We start from the raw sequence: 22,556 nt of genomic DNA on the forward strand, positions 1-22,556 counted from the left end.
GTTTTGTGCCCCAAGCCCACTATGTCTTGCCTATCACACAAATCTTTTTCAGTGAATGTGGCAAAAACAAAGTGAGGCTTGCAGATTTTCAAACCTGGATAGATCCCTTGGGAATAGACAGGTTCCCAGATGAAGGTGGCTCACACTTCTAATAAAGGCAAGTGAGTAGAAAGGACTGTGAGTGTCCACTCAGTCAGAAGTGAGCTGATGGCTGTCGTGGGCTTTCTACATCTGTAATTAAACACCACGACCAAAACCACCTTAGAACCTGCAGTCCTGCATCTAGGGAAGTCAGGGGAGGAGGAACTGATGTAGCGGTCATGGCGGAATGCTGCTCACTGGCTTGTTCCCCCAGCACTGTCTTAGCTTGCCTTTTCATACATATCTTTGGATTACGTAAATAGGGGTGGCACTGCCCGCAGTGAGCTGAGTCCTCCCACCACACAGTCACCCACCAAGAAAATGCCTCAAAGTCATGCCCACAGGCTGAGCCTAGAGAGAGATTTTCTCAATTAAGGTAACCCCTTTCAAGATAATCCTAGCTTGAATCAAGCTGATATTAAAAACTTGCCATCACAGTGGCCAGACTCAAGAAGCAAAGGGGCCTGGCTTATACAACTGATTTGAAATGTCCCCAGAACTTAGGTTATAGTTTCCCCATTTTGTGTCATATGCTCCCCCATTTCAAGTCTGATTTGTCCTGGTTGCTTCTGATTGTGTGTGTGTGTGTGTGTGTGTGTGTGTGTGTGTGTGTGTGTGTGTGTGTTCCAGTGCACGTGCATTTGTGTGAGCATGAGTTATTTTTAGTTCTCAGTTTCCCTTTAATAGAGCTGCCTTTTGTAGAGTCGGGTGAGTGGAACCTATATTAGGTCACTGGAAAGAGCCTGGGTGTAGGCTTCTTAAAAGCAAGTGTGAATGGACGTACTAGTTTAGCAGGACTGGTACAGTCACGAGTGGCCCAGCCTGGTTCTGAAGGCTTCCTCGCGTGCCCAGGTTCACTCGAGTCCTTTGCCTCATGCCCACAAACAGAATATCTTTTGAAAGCTTCTAGCTACCCGTAGGCATCTCTGATTTTGACAAATGAAAATTAATGTAATTCCTACCACCACCCCCCTCCTTCCTTGCTGCTGCCTGTGAGGCAGCTGCCCTCAGACATCTGAAAAAGCCCAAGATCATCAAATAGAGGACCCTGAAGGTCATCCTGCATCAGCCAGGACAATACGTCCGAGTTAAGTGCATCTGGTGTAACCCAGGGGTATCAACGACAGGGAATGAAGAGATTCAGGGGTCAGGTCCTGAGGTCCAGCGGTGGCTATGCGATGAGAAAACCAGGACACGCTGCCCACCGACTTCCAGGAGGTTCATGGTCCACAGTGTGAAAGATCTGGAAGAGTTCCTGTTGTGAGCAGCTCTTCCCATGCCGAAATGTTTTCCCCATCACAGAAACAGCAGCAGAGCTGGCCACCAGAGCCACCAAACACGTTACCAAACTGTACCACAAGGAAAAACGAGCCGATGTCTCACATGCACATTTACTTATGCTTAAATAAAACCATAAAAACTGATCAAAAAAAAAACCTAGCCACTGACTATTCTTAGACACAGCTTCACATTCTTAAAGACCCAAGAGCTGATAGCCTACCTGAAGCTCTTTCTAAAGGAGCAGAAACCCCTCTGGGGCCAGATGCTCATGGACTGAATGGTAAGACAACATCTAAGATGGCTGCCATCCACACTTTTCCCATGTCTTAGGGTGACAGCAGCACTGAGGTCTCCACTTACATTAGAGTGGGCCTAGTCGCCACCATTTGGCGCCTTTCTGAAGACTTCAGACAAATGGCTGTGCTTGTATGTTACCTTGAAACCGCAGTTGGGTTTCTTACACGTCCCTCCCTCTGCCTCCTTTGCAGATGCCATGACTGCGGGGCCATTCTCGAGGAATACGATGAGGAGACCCTGGGGCTAGCCATCGTGGTCCTCTCCACCTTCATTCACCTGAGCCCAGACTTGGCTGCGCCACTGTTGCTTGATATCATGCAGTCTGTGGGAAGGTAAACGTTAGGTTCTGTTTTGCCTGCCAGAGAGGAGCCTTACTTGAAACTCTTATCTTAAAATGAAAACCATCCATTTGAAAGGGAAGCATCCGGTCACCTTGCAGATGCCTGGAACCTGGGGAATCAACTCAGACTGTTCTGTTTTTAAATGGATGGAAACTTCTTTTGACTTCATTTCTCAGCTATACCAGGTCATGAGTCAGGGTCAGAGTGGAGCTAGAGGAGGCTGCACCAAGGGAGTTTGACTGTTACTCCCTGTTGTTGTATGTGTTTGGATGGTCCGTCCACAGCAGGCTTTGTGTATTAGCCATGGTACTGCTCTTGACCCCTTCTGGAGTGATCTGATGCCATCTTTCGTGATCTCAGGAGAGCCTCACTGATCTGTTCAGCTCTGGGCGTTATTGTGCATCACCTAGCCACTTCCCAGTTCTGGCTTCACGTTTTGGGAATGGGTCCTGCAGTCTGAGCGCTAGTGTGAAGGGAGCTCCCTTTATATGTAGACATCAGAAGAGGAATGTGGTTCATGCTCACGACTAGATTCCGGTCCAGTAATAACTATGCGGCTTATAGACGCTGAGTTACCTTCTGCATGAACCTGCTAACTTTCCCATCCCTGCCAGCACAGTGCTAGGTGCCTTGGACCACCAACATTAAGTAAGACCTAGCACCTGAGGCTGGAGAGATGGCTCAACAGTAAAGAGCACTGGTTGCTCTTCCAGAGGACCCAGGTCCAATTCCCAGCACCCACATGGTGCCTCACAACCACCTGTAACGCCAGTCCCACGGGATCTGATGCCCTCTTCTGGCTTCTCAGGGCACCACACACACTGTGAACAGACAGGCAGGCAAAACACCCATCCGTGTAAAATTAAATTAAATATTAAAAATGAAAAAGAAGACCGAGAACCCTATGCTTAGGTGATAGGTGGAGTATGTTTCCTTGTTTTTGTTTTTGTTTTGTTTGTAAGACAGAGTCTTGCTATGAAGCCACTTTTGGCTATGACCTCATGACCCTCCAGCTTTAGTCTCCGTGTACTGGGATCATAGATGCCTACCACCATGCCTGGCTGCCTTGGTTGTTGAAAGAGACAGTTTTGTGTGAAATCACTGGATGGCCATTTAAGACAGGGCATGGTTAAGTGTTTGGAGAACTCAGCAGGCATGTTTCCTGTCATCTGGAGGACGTAGATTTGCAGATACTTGGAACTTGAGGGAGGGGAAAACAATCTTTTTGGTTTGTGGCTTTCTTTTCCTTTTGTTTGGTTTTGGTAGATGGTTTCACTATGTAGCTCAGGCTAGCCACTAACAGGGTTTCATTCTGTATCCTAGACTGTCTGAATCAGCAATTCTCCTGCCCTCAAAGTGCTAGGATTATGGGCATGCGGGACCACACTTCCTGAGAATGAGTTTTGACGGAGCTAAGCTTGACTTTAAAAAGAATAAGAGCAGGGTCTGTGGAGATGGCTGAGGGGAGAATCCTTGCCGTATAAGCACGTGTTCTCAAGTTCAAATCCTCAGCACCCACGTGATAAGCCAGGCATGCACAGGTGAGCACCTGTGAACGCAGTGCTGCAGGGACTGAGACAGAAGGGTCACCAGGGCTCCCGGCTCCAGCTGAGCTCCAGGTTCAGCCAGGGACCCATCTTCAGGGAAGAAGGCAGAGAATGGTAGAACAGGACACCGACTTCCTCTGGCCTCTGTGCACACCATCTGCATGTATGTGCAACACACATATACATCATGTACACTCACGTAGGTACACAGTAGTAGTAGTAGTAGTAGTAGTAGTAGTAGTAGTAGTAGTAGTAGTGTAGTAATTCTGATATCAAGTTGAACAGGAAAACGCTAAGAACTTGATCCCCAAAATATGTAGTTCTGCTATTTGCTCCCCACCCCAATTCATGTGAATAGTATAATGTGGTATTTGTGTGTTGCAGGTGAGTGTGGTATGGTGTGGTATGTGTGTGCATGTATATCTTTGGTGCGTTTAAGGGCGTGGACACACCTCTTTGCATATGCAGAAGCCAGAGGACGTCTTCCTTACCACTTCCCTTCTCCCTTGAGACAGGGCCTGTCCTTGAACTAGAAGCTTGCTGTTTATGCTAGGCTGTCTGGCAGTGAGCTCCCAGACTGAGTGTCTCCACTTCCCCATGTTGGGGAGCCATACCCAACGTTTATGTGAGTGCCAGGGTTTTGAACTCAGATCTTCTTATTTGCACAAGTGTTCTTGCCCACCTTGCTGCACCATCTCCCTAGTCCAGCCTCCCTGATTATTTTTGGAGTGCCTTTAGAGTCGCATAGTCAAAGACAGCATAAAGTGAAGTGTAATAAAAATTCAAAAACCATTGTGAGAGGTAAGTGACAGATATAGACCCGGAAGAGAGAAGGAAAAGATAGCTTCACCCAAGCCATTGCCTTTTAACCCAGTCTTGCTAATTTCGGAATACACTTGTCCTCTATCTCTACCGCTTGTGGGATTGAAGGTTCTTACTAAGGCACGACCACCATTCCTCCTGCCAGTTCCCTGTAGGTACCCAGGTAGGGTTGTGGTTCTCCTCGGTTGCCATCTTGGAACAACTTATTTAAGCCACAGAGGACGGTGAGAGCAGATTGTGTTGTTTTACATGGGAGTACATAACCCGTGTCCCAGTTCTTCCCAAATGTTAGGACGGAACGCCGTGAGCTTTGACGAAAATCATGGACGAGCAGCGGCACACACATTCGCACACTTACACCCGAACACTTCAATACCCGCACTCTTACACTTAGCTTACTTGCTCTGCTGTGTAGCCTAGCAAGAGACTGGGAACCATTTAGTGCAAATTGTGTAGCTCTCGGCAGCCTAAGCTCCCCCATCAGGCTGCCAAGGAAGCAGGTTCCAGAGTCACCTAGCTGGACGTTCCTTACGTGTCCCAGTGGCACCGTGAAGAGCGCATCATGAGACCCTGCCAAGGATGACCACAGAGCCCTTCCAGATGCTCTAGGAGTCTGTGAGCTCAGCCCTTTCATTGTTCCCTCCAAAGTTTCCAATCTCACGTAGTGCCGTCTGCTGAGATCCCATTCAAGCTTCACCCGCCCCTCTGGTTTCCAGGCGAATCCTTTAAGTTCCCGTCCCCCACACCCTTGGTTATTATCTGGTTGAGTTGCCAATGCTTCTCTCTCCATCCTCACCTTTAGCGTGGGGGCCTAGAGCCAAAGCAGCCAGGAAGGGCCTTGCTGACAGTGGCTGCTGGAGGCTCTGTCCCTCTCTGGAACTCTTGGTCCCTTCAGCTGTCCTATTAAAACAGGAAGTCACCTGGTTTCTTCAGTATCACACGATATCTTACAGATTATTGTATGGTTTTTTTTCTGAACCCATCAATTTGGTCCATTCTCTGTCACGAGAGAACCTATGTCTGGGGTTAAAGAGCTACACCATACTTTCCGTAACGTGGTTGGTGTTGGTTATTTTGTTCCTACTTCTCCTCTCCAATTAGCAGATTTCCCAGCAGCAAGGGAGAACGGATGCTTCTGTTATCTGTGTTGTTGAACGATAAACAGTTTGCAGTTCGCTGGTAGTCTGGTTTTCAAAGGTCGTTGACAGAGAAATGCATTGAGTTAATGCAGGGATCACTGGATCGCAGGTTCTGGTGTCTGTCCAGCCTGGTTACAGCTACCACATATTTTTACGTTGGATGGTTGAGAGCAAATTTTTCTACCTGTGTGCATTTGCATGGGGATCTGCAACTGATACAGAAGACAGGTTTGGGAGACTGGGATTAAGTTTAACCCTGCACGCGACAGCAGAGTGGTCCCTCTGGTGCCTACAAAGGGGCTCTTGGGGTCTATACTCTCACCCCAAAACCCGAGGTCCTAGCTCAATGCTAGTGCACCTCACCACAGAAAGCTAAGATACCTGTGTGACTTTTCCCTTTATTTTCTAGGCTCGCATCCAGCACTACGTTTTCTAATCAAGCAGAAAGGTAAGAACCCCAAGTGGGCTCGGCTCATTTCTGTTTTCACCCTGTGCATGTCCTCGCGGTCTGACACAGGCCGCCGGCCCGTGCTCTCCGAGATGACGGCTGCGATTCTACTGTAGCTCCCGAGAGTTTCTGACCTGGGCTTGCACATTCACTCATTCACTCGTTTTAGTCAACAAGCATTTGAAAGCCCAACTTACACTAGTTGAGTGAGGCTTTTGTTGTTTGCCATGCTGTGAATCCAAGGCCAAATCCAAGGAAAATGCTCTACTGCCAAGCTGTACCCCAGCCCAGCCCTGCATGTTAAAGGCAACAACTGTCGTGATCCTCTCCTCGTTCAGTTTCAGTCTTACCAAGGAGGCAGACGTGAATGAGTAGTCTCAAAAGTGTGTGGTAACTGTGCTAACTTCTGTGGGAAAAAAAGACTCACCTAAGTTAATTAATTACACGATTACTTATGTGCGTATGTGCCTGTGTTGCACGGTGAGTGTGGAGGTCAGAAATCAATATCGAGTGCTTTCCTCAGCCCCCTCCACCTTATGTTTTTTGAGACAAGGTCTCTCATAGAACCAGGCACTCACCAGTGAGCCCAGGGGACCAGCCTGTGACCTCCCTGGCTTGCGGTAAGGTTATGGACCCATAACGAGTATCTACAGAGTTAGTGCCAGGTACTAGAGAGGGTGGTCAGACGTCGAATCCTGGTTTTTGTGGGATTTACATTCAAGTCGAAGAGACAGATAATAAGCAAGTTAACCAATAAGAGATTGGCTGTATAACTTCATATCATTTAATGCTATGTTTTATTAATATTAACCAATTTCAGGTAATAGAGAAGGCTCGGGACTGGTATTTTAGACACAATGACCAAGGACAGTCTCCTGGAGGAAGTGCTATTTAAACACTGAGGGGGAGAGTGATCTATGCCTCAGGTTATGGAGAGAGTGCTCCAGGCAGAGGGCACAGCGAGGACAAGGACTTCAAGTCAGGAAAGTGGAGACAGACCAGTGTGGCTTCAGAAAACACAGAGAAGATGGCAGGAAGTAAAACAGAATAGAGCAGGATAGAAGCAGCCAGACCACAGAGGTCACTCAAGGTTGGCTTTTACTGAGGTCACAGGGCACTAGGTGAGGGCCAACACACTTTACCTTAAAACACTTACGACCCTCTGTCCTGGTAGAGCTCATGTATAATACATTCTTGCTGACAGACACACTATGGTGGTACTGTAGGAATGGTTTTTCTTTTGTAAAATTTACACACAACCCTATGTGCACATTCACTGAGTTTGAAGAATAACTTTACCTGCACACCTGGGCCCTGTCAAGACAGAACTTAACCATGATTGCCGAATGTGCCCTTCTTTCACCAGCCTGACTGCCCTCCAACCATGAAAGCAAATGCTCTTTTCTTCAGTGGTCGATTAATTCTGCCTGCTGTAGAGCAATGCTCTTTTCTTCAGTGGTCGATTAATTCTGCCTGCTGTAGAGCTTTGCATGAATGGAACTGTGTTGCTGTTTTGTGTCTGGCTTCTTCAGGCAACAATGCTTTGAGATCTACGCATGCTGTTGCTGGTACCTTGGGCTGTTTCTTGGTCGAAGCCCAGCATGCTTTACATGTTAGTTCAGGTTTCTACTAAAGGTATCGGGGTCATTTCTAGTTTGGGGCGATTTCTTGGCTGCTATGAACATTCTTAGACAAGGTCTTCGTAAATAGATGCTTACTTCTCTTGGAAATGGAATCGCTGTGCCACAAAACCTATGTGTGCTTGATTTTTTTTTAAAGATAAGAGATCAGAACTTCCCTTGCATACATATGGTTGTATAAAAGTGGTGATGCGGGGTTGGGGATTTAGCTCAGTGGTAGAGCGCTTGCCTAGCAAGCGCAAGGCCCTGGGTTCGGTCCCCAGCTCCGGAAAAAAAGAAAAGGAAAAAAAAAAGTGGCGATGCTAGGGCCTAGCTCAGCACTCCTGAGTGTAGCTTCTTGCAGACGACCTAATGTTGGTTCCCAGCACCCATGGCAGCTCACAACTGCCTGTAACTCCAGTTCTGAAGGGCCCGATGCTCTTTTCTGACCTCTGAGGGTATCTGAACATGTGTGTTTATACTCACCCATAGACACGTAGGTAAAAATAGAGAAAATATTAGCTAAAGGTGATGCTATTCGTCCTATGTGAGATGCTCTTTTATTTGCACACTCGGGCTGCTCCATATCCTTGCTAGAGTTTGGTGTTGTTGGTATTTTCGACTGTGGCAGATGGAGTGGCTATGTGGTAGCTATCTCTTGGTAGTTGTAGTTTGCATCTTCCTGAGGACATTTTTTTTTCAAGTGTTCATCGACTGCTTTATATATATATCCTTTCCCGAAGTGCTTGTTTAAATAATCTTTTCCATCTTTTAAATCGGGCTCTTTCCTTTTTACTCTGGAGTTGTCGGACTTCGTTGCATAAATATGTTCTGAGAATATTTTCACCTAGGCTGGGCTCATTCATTTTCCTGATGCTCTAACTTGCTGACAAGGTTTTCATTTAGACAAACTCTAACTTGTCCGTGCTTTAAAGTGTGTGTAATCACAGATTTTTGTTGTTTAGCTAAGGAAACCTCATCTGCTTCCAAGTCGTGTGTCTTCTCCACCACTTTCTCCTGGAAGTTCCATAACTTTACCATTTAGATTTACCACTTACCTAATCCATCAGTATTAACTTTTATATAGTGTTGGGTGGGGGTGGGGACCCTCCGTGTATTCACATCAGATATCCAGCTATGTCAGCACCTTCTTGTTTTACAGACTCCTTCCCTCATTGGCCCACTGTTAAACTCTAAATTCCCTGTATGGTAGCTTGCATCTGCCTGGTTCCTTCGGTCTGTACGCTGATCCTTAATCTAGTGTGGTGGTTCTCAACCTTCCTAATGCTGTGACCCTTTAATGCAGTTCCTTGTGCTGTGATGATCCCCAACCATAAAATTATTTTGTTGCTACCTCCTAACTGTAATTTTGCTACTGCTATGAATTATAATATAAATATCTCATGCAAGATATCTGATATGCAGTCCCCAGAGGGGTGGTGGCCTGCAGGTTGAGAACCACTGATCTGGTGCCACAGGATCTGGATTATAGTGGTGAGGCTTGGCATCAGGTAGCCAGGGTTCCCTCCCTCCCTCCCTCCCTTCCTCCCTCCCTCCCTCTTCCTTCCTTTCTATAAAGATTTGTTTAGATATATAGATTCTTTAAATTTCCAAATTAGTTTCTCCCTTTTCTTCTATCTTGGCTTTTTAAAACGATGTCTTACTTTGAGCCCTGGCTGACCTCAAGCTTGTGGTGATTCTCCTTCCTCAGTCTTCCCACTGTTGACCTAACAGGAATCAGTACTACACTGTGCTCAAGCTTCCCCTTGTTTAGACAAAATGGTTACTGAAGTTGATGGTGTACATTTATTTGCGAATAACTGGTAGAACAATGCTGGATTTTATATATCCTCCCTTTCATTAAGTTTTAAGTTTCTCTCGGCTATGATTTTGAAATGTGTGCACACATATGTGGAGGGTGTCATCCTCAGGAACGCCATCCAGCTCCTGTGAGGCAAAGCCTCTTATTAGTCTAGAGGTTCTAGTTAGGCTAGTCTGGCTGGTCAATGAGTCTTGTGATCCCCCTCTCTGCACTACCCCAGTGCTGCGACTCCCAGAGCACATGACCAACACCTTTCCCTGTTAGGAGGATTCTGGGTTCAAACCTGGATCCTGGAACTTGGAAGGCAAGTGTTGTCTGAGCTGAGCCTTCAACCCAGCCAGCTCCCAAGCACTGTTCAGTAGTGGTCTTGTAAGTCTTTGGTTAAATTTTAAGTTTTGTAAATCTTTCATTGAATTTTGTTAGATTGATCCCTATGAATTTTATGTTTTAGAGCCAATGTAAATTGAATTTTGAAGGAAATAATTTTCACTTTTTACCTGGTGGATAAATAGATTTTTCTGAATTAGTGTTGTATCCTAGCTGAATTCACATACAAGTTCTAGAGGTTCCTAAGCCTTCTAGACTTTATAGAGTCCTTGTGGTTTTATTTTATTTTTGGGGGGTGGGAACATAATATCAACTACCAAAAGAATGCCTTTTACTCTCTCCTTTCTGATATTTTGGGGGTTTTATCACCTTATCACGGTAGGCGGAGCCATCAGCACAATAAGGGATGTGGAAGCGACCATTCCTGTTTTGTTTCCTGCCTTCAGCATCTCATTCTGGTGATGTGTTAGGCAGGGTTTTTGTTTTTGTTTTTGTTTCCACAGACACTTTTTTAACAATTTGAGGGTGTTTCCTTCTATTTCCAATATGCTGAGTATTTTGGAACTCATATGTGTTTTTCTTTATTTTCTATGTTGAATTACATTGACTTTCCCCCCCTTTTTGTGTGTATAGCATGTTTGTACATGTATGTTAGTGCATGTCTGCAGCTGTGTGCGCCTTTGCGTGTGGAGGCCCAAAGTTGACATCGGGAATCTTCCTTGGTCATTCCTCTACCTTATCCTTTGAGGCAGGGTCTCTCCATCAAGCCTCAGAGTTTGCTGCTGCACTTAGTCTGGATAGGAAGCTTGCTCATGCGGGAGATCCCCCATCTCCATCTTCTGAGGCTCAAGTTATAGGCGGTCCCCTGTGCCCACATGGAGGATCTGAACGCTGGTCCTCTTCCCTGCCTTCTTCCCAGCCCCTGTGTCCATTGTGAAACTCTTCTGGCATTGTATGGATAAACCCTACTTGGTCATGATCATTTATCCTTGTCATCTGGAGTCGGATGCGGTGTCCAGAGGAACACTGCGCTGTGTGTTCTCTTCCTGTTCCTTTGTTTTTATCTATTCAGATAACAGTCTTATCTGATGTTAGTTTTAGGGCTATGGGGGCCTCATGAAACAAATAGCCAAAGGTTTCCCTTGTTCTGGTTCCTTAAGTTAGTCATAAACTTAGGGCTCTGTTTTCCCTGAAGGTCATCTTTGGCCTTTGAACCAACATTCCAGGGCGGACTTGCACAGTGAGGCTGATGTGCCCAGCTTAGGAGAGCTTCTTGCCGCTTGGGATCTTTGGCTTCTCACTTCTGGTAACCCACTCCCCTACCCAGCCACCTCAGGACTTATTCTTTCTGGTGCTTTTTGTCTAAGAGACAGGTCCACGTAAAACTCTTGGCTCCTATTTTGCCACAAATGCCAGTCCAGATGCTCCAAGAAAACATGGCAGGACATCTCCTAAAAGAAGTGATGATACCCACTGCATTCCCTCAGGGCAACCCTCTCTTGGCCTTGCTAGGTCCTTGCTGATGACTCTCGTCCACTTCTGGACTTGTGGTCTTTGTAGGTCACTGGCTTTGGGGAGGCCTGAAGTGATTCTTTTGGGACTTTGTGGATCTGTCTGAAAAACCGTTATGAAGTATTAGGTTTGACGATGGGTAATTTCATCTCTCTGAGGAAAACAGCGAACAAGACAGGTGGACAAAATTGCAGTATTCAGAGCCTAACCTCCAGATCATGGCACACACGCTCGCTGGCCCATCGCTTGTGTTTTCTTCTCTGTTTGAACACAGCATGATGGTTCCAGGCAATGCGGCGGGTGTGGCCAAGCAGTTCCTGCGTTGTATCTTCCATCAGCTGGCCCCCAACGGCATCTTCCCTCAGCTCTTCCAGAGTGCCATCAAAGGTAACTCACTCCCTGGGGACCCACACACCACAACCTGGCCAGTCCTGGGAAACCCTACTAAACCTGACCATTTGCTTTCTAGATGGGACTTTTTTACGGACCTTAGCCACATCTCTCATGGACTTCAACGAGCTGAGCTCAATCGCTGCCCTCAGTCAGCTCCTGGAGGTAGGTTTGCGTGGGAGCTGCCCTAGTCCCCAGGCAAAGCTATGGACCACACCTATCTCCCTCCATGAGGTACTCCTGACCTGCTTCACGGTGCAGTGTTGTATCTCAAGATGGACGTGAAGCCTTTATGAGTTAACATAGAGAAGTTCCAGACTGCTTCACCATGCCCTAGGAGCTGCTAGGAGGAAAGCAGCAGCTGATCTTATCAACAGCTCCAGTCTTTGATCTGGAAGATTCTTTCCAGCAGGCATCACTCACTTCCTTCTCAGCACCCACCACACCAGTTACGTAGCCTTAGACAGTTCTTAATTCATGATCCCGTTTTACCTCATGGACGTAAAGATAGCTGGTTTTGTCCCCCGCAGTTTTCCCAAACATGGCTGGGTTTTCTACTGTATTCCTTCTGCCCGGTGCAACAGTCGGCCCGTGTAGCAGGCCGTCCGCCGTGTTTCTAGTGTGCATATTATGACTTCTGAGCAGACCTACACTGGGTGGCTTTATGATGCGTGTACAATTTCAGCATTTGATTGCCTGTGCTTTTGTGTTTTTAGGGTCTAAATAACAAAAAGAATTTACCAGCAGGGGGTGCTATGATACGCTGTTTGGAAAACATCGCCACGTTCATGGAAGCTCTGCCCATGGATTCTCCTAGCAGCCTCTGGACCACGATCAGCAACCAGTTTCAGACATTTTTTGCCAAGCTGCCTTGTGTTTTACCTCTGAAGGTGAGCTCAGCCCACATTCTCAGCTCCCACTGCTTTCTGCCCATCTGCTTAAAGAGACCAACGCGCGAAGCGTGGCCAGGTGATCTGATAGATCCCAGAGGGCTAGGGGAAATCTGTCAGGTAGCGTGAGGAGAATTGTTTAGGTTGTCCACTCTGCTGTAAGCAGCATGGCGTGGACACTTTACTTGCCAACAGCGAAGGCACCCAGGGGTCACCTGGTTTTCAGTTGAAGCCAACAGACTGTGGCTCATGGTCTCTCCTCTCTTTCTTTTCAAATTTGCGTTTGTTTTCATTGTCAGCGAGGGGGCTAGAACTCATCATCCTGTGCACGCTAGTCAGTCACTCTACTACTGAACTGTATCCCCAGTCCTTAGAGCGCCTTTACGCGGAAGCGTTTCTCCTCAAGTGGATTTTAGATAGGTGAGGAAATGAATAGTTTTATCCAAAAGGAATCCGGACATAGGTAAAGTGTTAGCTTTAGAGAATTATTTAAAGTGGCTCGTGGGTTATTTTTGGAGTAATGTTCCGGAAAGAGCAAGATGACACTCGGTGGTTAATCTGTAGTTCGAGTATTGTGCTTATTATGACCATGGACCTGATACTGAAAAACGAACAAAGAGAGGAAAAGAAAGAAAAGCAGGCGCTTACTTTATCATGGAGGGAGAAACCAGGGAGACGTGTTTTTCCCGTAGGTTGTCTCGTAAGGAATCACACGTTAAGAGAGGAGGCTGGAGTTGTCATAGCTCCATGGGGGTGGGGTGGAGATGGGAGCCCAGGCCTCCTGACTCTCAGCCCAGTGCTCTGTGTAAGACTGCACACTGTTGTAAACCAAGAAAGCTGCGAGCATCCCATCCCCAGAACCTGGGCCTGGAGAGCCAGCCTTGGCAGAGCTGGTTCTTTGACCCTAGCTCCACTGGAGCTGTGTGATTTCTTCATGTAACTCATGAATCAAATCACTCAAACTGAAACAAAACCAAATCATTGGTTCATCTGGCCAGGGAGGTCACGTGTTGGTACTTCATAGGTGGGGGATGTTGCAAAGGTCAGCCAACCCTGGTACTAGTGGATGCTAATGAGGATCCCGTGAGGTGAGGTGGTGACCCAGAGACTTTAGCTTGCTGAGTGCTGCCTTTTAGTGTTCAAAGGGACCTTGGAAAGCAACGCAAAAGATGGTTTCTGTATCACCACTCTCTGGGATACCTATTTATCCATAGCTTAAAGTAGACGAACAGATCCAAGCAAAGGGGACTAGTCCTGCGCTTGCAAGATAACTCAGGGAGCAAAGGTGCTTGCCACCAAGCCTGACAATCTGAGTTCGATTCTCGTGTCCCCTACAATGTATGGAAAGAACCAACTCCCAAAGATTTCTCTCTAACATCCATATGTGTGCCATGGCGTGCATGTACACACACCACACACACACACACACACACACACACACACACACACACACACACACACACACACACAGGTGTGTGCATACATACCCCTGCACACATTTTAACATGGCCACACAGAATCCCCTTAGAGCAGAGAGATTGTCTTTCTGGAACATTCTTTCCTGATGAGCTATTCAGAAGCATTCAGAAGCTCCTGTCCTGATAAATAGTGAAAATGTTGAGCTCAGTACTGACCAGCAGGGAGCGCTGCTGCTGTAAACAACTGGCATGCCTAATTTGCGACAATCAGCTGCGCCTGCTGGGACTCCACCCTTAATGAGTGGAGTGGTGTGGTGAGAGGCAAGGTAATAAGGAGAGCTGAGACCCTTGACAGTGTTAATGCGTGGCTCCCATGGAGGGCCGCGCTCCTCTCCTGCTGATGCTGGTTCAGTGGGAACAAGCCTCAGCATATGCATATCCCCTCCCCACCCCCCAAGATGACATTTTCTGGCTTTTAAGTCACTAGGGTTTGGCCTGATCAGCAGCTAGTGTTCAGCTCCTGCTTTAAAGTAAGTAAATGCCACACCGATTCTGAAGGGTATTGGCATATTGAACAGGCCCAGGTTCTTTTAAAAGATACTTAGAAAATACCACCAGGATTTATGTCAGAGCGTTCCCTACTGGGCCAGATCTGAGAACTGATTCTGTTTTGTCCTTAATCTCTTGGGGAAATATCCTCCCCTGAAACTCTTACAGTTTGCTTTTGAGGAGTCTCACTGAAGTGGACCTGGACTTCAGTGTGCACCACTCTTGCTGCTAATCACAGTCACAGAGGACTGTCTGTCACTGGTTGGAGTGTGGCCTGAGGATTTGCATTTGAACAAATGCAAATTTCAGGTGATAGACAAGCTGCAAGTCCAGGGATCCAAGAGGATCCCCCTGGCTTAGTCTACACTGTGTGGAAGGGGGTCAGTGCCCATTGCAGAAATGCTGTAAGGATATGCTTGCAACAGTAAGGACCGCGGGTTATTTGTGCTCTGCCATTTCTTCCCGATCCCTGCAGACCAGGGGGTTTTCAAAGCATATTTTGATGTAGAAATTTGCAAAGCGTGATTTTCTCTCTCAGAAATTTTGCTGGTCTTCTCCAGGTTCCAGGTCATGTCTTTTCCTGACAAAGGGAAGATGACTTCCCTCCTAGGGACTGGGGACATGTAACTCAGCAGTACCACCCCTTTTTACTGTGCAAAGGGACCAAAGTTAATCCCCAGCCTTGGGAAAAATTAAAATAAGAAACAAATCCTAGAGAAAGGGTGATAAAACTGGGTCTTATTTAGACCAATGATTTCTATAAGGTTTTTTTTTGCCCCCAAATAGCTTTTCATAATTTAGCATGCCTCCTTAGATTGGTATACATTTAACACCTGCTACTTACCTATGTGTCTACATGCCATCTCTCTAGCCACTTGTTCATCCACTTATCTGCCCATCCATCCATCCATCCAGTTCTTTATCCAACTTTCTATATCATTTAGTTCTTGAACTATATCTTTGAGAAATGGCTTCAGAGCTGCACTTTTAATTTATTTAATAATTATTTTAATTTTATGTAATTTTTAATTAAAATATTTATCTGAGAGTGATTATTTTTAATATACATAAGACACAGTATAGCTGTAGTTACAGTAAGACGTGTGCGTGTGTGCGCACGCGCGCATGCGCATGAGGTTATATATGTTTGTGCATGTGTGTGTGCATGTGTGTACATGTGTGTATGAGTGTATGTGTGAATTGCTGTGGATATGTGTTCATGGGGAGGCCGGAGGTCAGCACTGGGAATGACTCCTTAGGCATGGTCCACCAGGCCTTTGAGATGGACTCTCTTCCTGGCCTGAGCTCACTGACTTGGCCAGGCTGGCTGACCAGTGAGCCCCAGGAATCTCAATGCCATCACCACCTAGCCCTGTGATTATAAACACCTGCCAACATAAGCAGTTCCTTTACATGGATTCTAGAGAGCAAGTTTGGGGCTTTATGCTTATGTGACAAGCCCTTACTGACTGAGCTATTGTTCCAGACCTGCATTCTTCCTTTTGCAAAATAAATGCAGAAAATATTTGAAGCAAAGGAAACATTGAGAGCTGACTTTTCCCTTTTCATATCTGTTTACAGTGTTCTTTAGATTCCAGTTTGAGAATTATGATTTGCCTCTTGAAGATACCTTCTACCAATGCCACGAGGGTATGTATTTTTGTTGTTGTTGTTGTTGTTGTTGTTTTAAAGTACTTCAGAAAAGCTTGACTCGTTGGTTATTTGATTGCTTTATGACTGAAAGACAGGCAGATAGCAATACTGATAACATGGCTGCTGTGTATGGAATGACTCCTGTTAGTATCACTCTGGGTCAGCATCTAACATCCTGCAATGCTACTGTTTGTAGCCATTCATCCTGGTCTAGCCCACCACTCCATCCTCCAGATTACCAACTAGCCGAGCCTTTTAAATAGGGTTGTATTGGTTCCTTAGCTAAAAGTCTTTGATGACTTCTGATTTCTTTTAGGATAACATTTAAATTCCTTGATGTAGCATACAGTTACATCTCTTCTCACCAGATCACTTTCCCAGTCTAATCTCTGCTTGTTTCATTCAACCATGCTTCTCCCTGCAGCCTCAAAGTCAGCATCATTATCATCAAGATGACAGTGGACACTGTCTGTTGAATACTCCTATATTGCATCAGGTGCTTTACACATATAATCTTAGTTTCAGACTCTCACCCTTTATAGGCTGTTTCCTTTCAAACCCTTGTCAGTGTGCTGAACACCTTTTCATCCTTCAAGTCTCATTTAAAGCTTGTAAATGTTCATATAATCTGTAGGAAGCACTTCCTTGATCAAGCTTTTAGTATTAACACTTACAGTTTCCTGCAGATGCCAGGAAGTTCATGAGCCTTGTGGGGTGTTCTGGACTGTTTCTCATTTCCTTTTATACCCTGCTCACATATCTTGGCTGCTTCCTGTGCAGCAGTACAAGAGCTTATTTTATGATAGTGCTTAATTACTAGCTCATCATCTACCAACAATGCACATTTCTTATAGCTATGCGTTCTTAACTGGTTTTTCCCCCTGTACTTTCACAGAGTCAGAATTCATGCTAACTGGTTGAGAGATTACCCAGTCTGTGACTGTACAGAGAAGGACATAGGCTTCAGAAGCAACATGTCTAATCAAGGTCATAGAGCCAGTTTGTGAATATCTGAAATTTAAGCATACATCCTTAGCAAGTTTCTAGGGTTTTCTGCTGTGCCATGTTGCCAATTAGCTGTTGTTTATGAGCATTTTCATATAATCTAGAATATAGCTTTCTATCTCACCATTTCAAAGTTTCTTTAAGGTTTTCTATATGAAAAGCACCACAAAAATTTTTATAGAGGAGTACCAATAAATGAAAAACACCCATTTTCAGGGGACAAACAACAAGTAATGAACTTGTTTTTATGTAAATATAAAAGGAATTCCAAAATGTTTCTGGGTTGAAGAGAAGGCTTAACAATTAAGAGTACTTGCTGCTTTTGCAGACCCCAAGTTTGTTTCCAGGCACCCATGTCAGGCAGCCAATATTCCCTTGTAACTCTGGTTCCAGGGGATCTGATAACTTCTGGCTTCCGCAGGCTCCTGCACACACATGGCATAAACACACATATGCACACACACATAAATAAAAATAATCTAAATCTTTAAAACTAAGTTCAGATCTGGAGCTGCAAAGATGCTTGGAGGGTTGTTGCCTTTGACAACAAGCATGACTTCTCGAGTCCCCATCACCAGAACTCATCACCAGAACTCACATAAGACCTGGATGCCAGACAGGGGCTCTGAGAGAGGGCAAGAGAGACTCTACCTAAAACAAGATAGAAGGTGAAGACAGCTACCTGAGGCTATCCTTGGACCTCTACATGCACACCATGGCATGAACACACGCTCACATGTGAACACACACCAAGTAATTATTTTTTAATATATTTGTATCCTCTTATTGGGTCATTCTTTCTCTGAAATGTATTTTAAGGAAGAACACTGAGGTGAACATTTGATATGGACATATTTGCTGAAGTGCTGTTTTCAGTGTGGCTGTTAAGATGGATGGCTCTGAAGAGTTACATAGCACTTTAATTTCTTATATTGTTAATAAAAGATGCACTGTGTATGTCTGTATCCAGACCCAAGGTTCCGACTAAGAAGGGCAAAATCAAGTGCTAGAGCTTGCGCTCTCCCTGGCTCCTGGAGTTGCCAGAAGAACTTTGAATAGAACAAACAATGGAGAAGCACTGCCTGGCACTCAGTGGGTGCTTACAAAACATGAGTGACTTGTGAAAGCCTGCAAGACTAAAACTTGGCCCTGAGGGTAGGGCTCAGATAAGGAAACGAACAGGCAACTTCCCTCTGATGAATACTTGCAGGAAACTGGGCAGCAGGAACTGTGGCTGAGTTCATGGGCCTTGGAGATACACATGGGACATTCCTCAAGAGTATAACTGTGTGGATCTGAGCCACAGCTGCTCAAGGGTCCAGAGGAACAGACTGAGTGGTCCTAACACAGCCTCACAGAGATGGGATTGCCAGCCTAGCATGAGGACAGGGCCATTTCTCATTTTCATGAGAAAATGAGAGGTTTTATTTTATTTTTTAATTTATTTTATCTTTTGAGCAATAAAGTGATTGGGTCATTCTCTTTGAATTGCTGGTTGAGTTTTTAGACCAACAGAATGGCTATTCACAGCTGCTTGCACTGGATCTCTGAAAAAACAACTCTTGCAGTTAAGGGTCAATAAGATTAATTAATGCCGGGACTGGGGATTTAGCTCAGTGGTAGAGTGCTTACCTAGGAAGCGCAAGGCCCTGGGTTCGGTCCCCAGCTCCGAAAAAAAGAACCAAAAAAAAAAAAAAAAGATTAATTAATGCCTTTGCAGAGTGAGGAAGCAAACAGCCTGTCTGTCTCTCTGTCTTTGCAGAGTTTGTTGGAGCCCTTCTCCAAGCTGCTGAGCTTTGTCATTCAGAATGCAGTCTTCACGCTGGCCTACCTGGTGGAGCTGTGTGGCCTGTGCTACAGAGCCTTCACAAAGGTGAGCCTCCTCTGTGTTCCCAGGACCCCAGAGGCAGAGCGGCCAATCCCCGTCAAGGTCTGGTTGGATGCTTTACACATGTATACATTAGCTGGTTCTGGAATGTACAGATTTGGAGACGGAGGCCACGTGGAGGCCATTTCCTAATGGCCTAAGTGACCTCGCATGGACCTTTTCAGGTTCATCAGCGCATCATTAGCGGGTAGCCGATCCTTAATGCTCCCGTGTTTCTGTCCCAGCCTCTGAGATGAGAATCTTCCTCAGGGTTCCTCTGCTGGTCTCCCACGCCTGAGAAAATGGAAGGGTACTTCCTGTCCAGTAGTTATGGCGGCCTTATCGTGGCTGGTAGGCATTGGCCTCAGGAAATGCAGGCAGCAGGAGAAAGTGGGATCCTTCCCACCCTGAGGACAATGCTTCAATGCTCCCTTCTAAGGCTCAGTGTCCTGAGCTTGTTTTCAATGGGCCTCTGTTTCTGTGGGTTCCTCCCGAACATGCAGAGCCCTCTCTATTTCTGTCTCCTCCTTCTATGAGCCCTTTCTTTTCCTCCGAAAACTCCCATTTTACAACAAAGCTTTCTTTCTATTTATAAAGAGCTCCCCAGCCATCTTTCTCACCAACTTGCCCCCACTCCGCCATGCTATGTGTCCCTCGATAACATTCTCTTTGGCCTTTCACATCCTTAGCTACTTACCGTCCTGCCTGGGGCATATATTTTCTCCCTCTCAAGACAGTATTTTTCCCCCTCGGACATTCTCTTTGACAAGTAACTCAACCCCCCTTTTTCTTTCATGCTTAAAAAAGTGGATATACAAAACGCAGTCCCAAATTCAGTAAAAATGCTTTATTTTTAGAAGTCATTTTATTCTAAAAGGGTTCCGTCTAATAACGCTTCCTTATGTAATCCGATAAGAAGACAGGAAAACATAAAGAACCCTGGTGACATCGTCAGGCAGTCTAGAAAATCCAGAACCGCCCCCACTGAAAAGACTAGAGTTTGGATGAAATATAGTAATACTTTTATAACATTTACTTTAAATGTACGTTTGGTGTTATAAGAACAACAGAGCAAAGGAAGAGGGACTTGAGAACCCAAACGTGGAGCACAGAAGCAGGACTGTGTCGGGGAGTTGCTGTCTTAACAGCACAGCGGTTTGAGTGCCAATGTCCACACAAGAGAAGGAGATGGCGTTATTCAGTTCCATAGCAGGAGTTGGAGTCAGGTCATCGCTCTCAGGAAGTCAGAACCGTTGAAGGCTGTCTGTCCACTGGGTAAAGGGCAGTTTGGGAGGAATACATTTGTGATATGGTAGTGACAAGCATTGCTATGGGTTTTAAGCCTTCTGATGGAGAACTAATCTTATATCCTTTGACAAATTAGTAAGCACAGGCAGATCACTGAAAAGAGCAATGGAATTTATGGTACTTGCAAACTGCGACAGCGGCCAAGCTGAAGCCACATGACACTGGTGCTACTCCAGAGACAGGTGCTCAGCTTCTGTGTCTCTGCGGAAGGAAGCTCAGAAACAGACCTCAGGCATCTCTGGAGAGAGGAGCCTGCAGCCAGCCCCAGCATGACTCCTGAGGCTAACACCCTGAGGAGCCTAAGTGGTCGAAACTCAATTCGGCCCAAGTAAAAACACCTACCAGGGACTAGATTAGGAGAGTCAATAAATAGAAATGATATTTCTCCCAAGAATATGAAAATTGTGAGACAGGGACCATTAGAGTACACGCCATACTATAAGAGTATATACTCCATTTTATACACATATAAAGGATTGAAGAAACAACCCGAAAAGAGATTTATTCATTTAAAAGGAAAATCCGGTCAACTTAAACTTGATAAAAAGTGAATGGTAATCACTAATGCAAAAAAAAAAAAAAAAACCCTGCAATTGACAGATTAAATAGCAAATTAGACATAGCCTAAAGGGAGAATTGGAGACATGGAAAAGCAGAAAGACATTGAAAAACACCGAGACAAAGATGAAAAGATGAAAGCTATAAAGACCTAACACACAGTAGGCAATTCTGTAGAAAACAGACTAGGGTTTTTATCATTTACATAGTTAGTGAAAACTATCAGTTCTCTGATTTGGGATACAATGTATCCAAAAGTATTACCCATCCTCCCACCTGCGCCCACTCACCTACACTCACTCACCTGTACACACTCACTTGTGCTGACTCACTTGTACCCACTCACCTGCACTCACTCACCTGTATACACTCACCCACACACACTCACTTGTTCCCACTCACCTGCATTCACTCACCTGTGCCCACTCACCTGCACTCACTCACCTGCACACACTCACCTGTGCCCACTCACCTGTGCCCACTCACCTGTATCCACTCACCTGCACACACTCACCTGTACACACTCACCTGTACACACTCACCTACACACTCACCTGTGCCCACTCAATCTGCACACACTCACCTGTGCTGACTCACCGACACACTCACCTATTCCCACTCACCTGTGCCCACTCACCTGCACCCACTCACCTGCACACATTCACTTGTGCCTACTCACCTACACACTCACCTGTGCCCACTCACCTGCGCCCACTCACCTGCACACACTCACTGCAAACATTCACCTGTACTCGTTAGTTAATATGAACAGCTGTGATTGGAACAAGCAAGAAAAAGAAATGTTTTAAGAGCAACTGAGACAACACACACTCTGAAAATAGACTGAACAGCAAGCCTCACAACACCAGAGGGAACTGGATTCCAATGGGAAAGTCTTTAAAATGATAGGAGAGAAAAAGAATTGTTTACCTAGAATTCTCTATAGCTAAGAATGCCTTAAAAGGTTGAAGGCTAAGGAGGTATTCTTCATGAGAAAGGAAAGAAAGTATTGATCGATTCTCATAGAGATCCATTTGTTTTTATTTTCTGTATATGAGTGCCTGTATCTATGTATGTGCACCATGTGTGTACCTGTTACCCAAGGAGGCCAGAGGAGAGCATTGAGCCCCATGGAATTGGAATTACAGATACGAACTCTTCAAGTGGGTGCCAGAAACTGGGCCTGGATCCTCCGAGAGAACAGTGTTTCCTTTCTGCCGAGCCATCTCTCGAGCCCTGAAAACGTGAACACATTCTTCCCGACCTAATACTTCAAGACAGATTATAATATGAAGAGAATTGAATCAACAGAGAAGGTTTCTAAATATACAAAGGAAATTTACCAAAGAAATTAGTAAAATGTATAAATCTAAGAAATCACTGACAATATAAAGCAACAGCAGTAATAATATTAATTATACTTGCTAGTAATATCACTAAGTATAAAACAAAAGGACAATAAAATACCAGCTAACAATAGTCTGGTTACAGTGTGTGTGTGTGTGTGTGTGTGTGTGTGTGTGTGTGTCTGTGTCTGTGTGTCTGTGTGTGTGTCTGTGTGTGTCTGTGTGTCTGTGTGTGTGTCTGTGTCTGTGTCTGTATGTTTTTATGTGTAGCTCAGG

The 22,556-nt window shown here is 45.5% G+C and overlaps 1 protein-coding gene across 18 annotated transcripts in view; it reads left to right on the plus strand.

Annotated features, from left to right (window-relative positions):
* Window positions 1-22,556, plus strand: part of Unc79 (unc-79 subunit of NALCN channel complex) — a 246,811-nt gene that overhangs the window by 190,951 nt on the left and 33,304 nt on the right. For all 18 annotated transcript variants that reach the window (XM_087553452.1, XM_087553459.1, XM_087553463.1 and 15 more), the window contains 7 exon segments: window positions 1,911-2,051; window positions 5,978-6,016; window positions 11,571-11,683; window positions 11,766-11,851; window positions 12,403-12,576; window positions 16,125-16,193; window positions 18,964-19,074. In XM_087553452.1, coding sequence (XP_087409578.1) covers window positions 1,911-2,051; window positions 5,978-6,016; window positions 11,571-11,683; window positions 11,766-11,851; window positions 12,403-12,576; window positions 16,125-16,193; window positions 18,964-19,074 — 733 coding nt within the window.

The sequence above is a fragment of the Rattus norvegicus genome, chromosome 6, assembly GCF_021556685.1.
Source record: "Rattus norvegicus strain SHRSP/BbbUtx chromosome 6, alternate assembly SHRSP_T2T, whole genome shotgun sequence".
Lineage (NCBI taxonomy): Eukaryota > Metazoa > Chordata > Mammalia > Rodentia > Muridae > Rattus > Rattus norvegicus.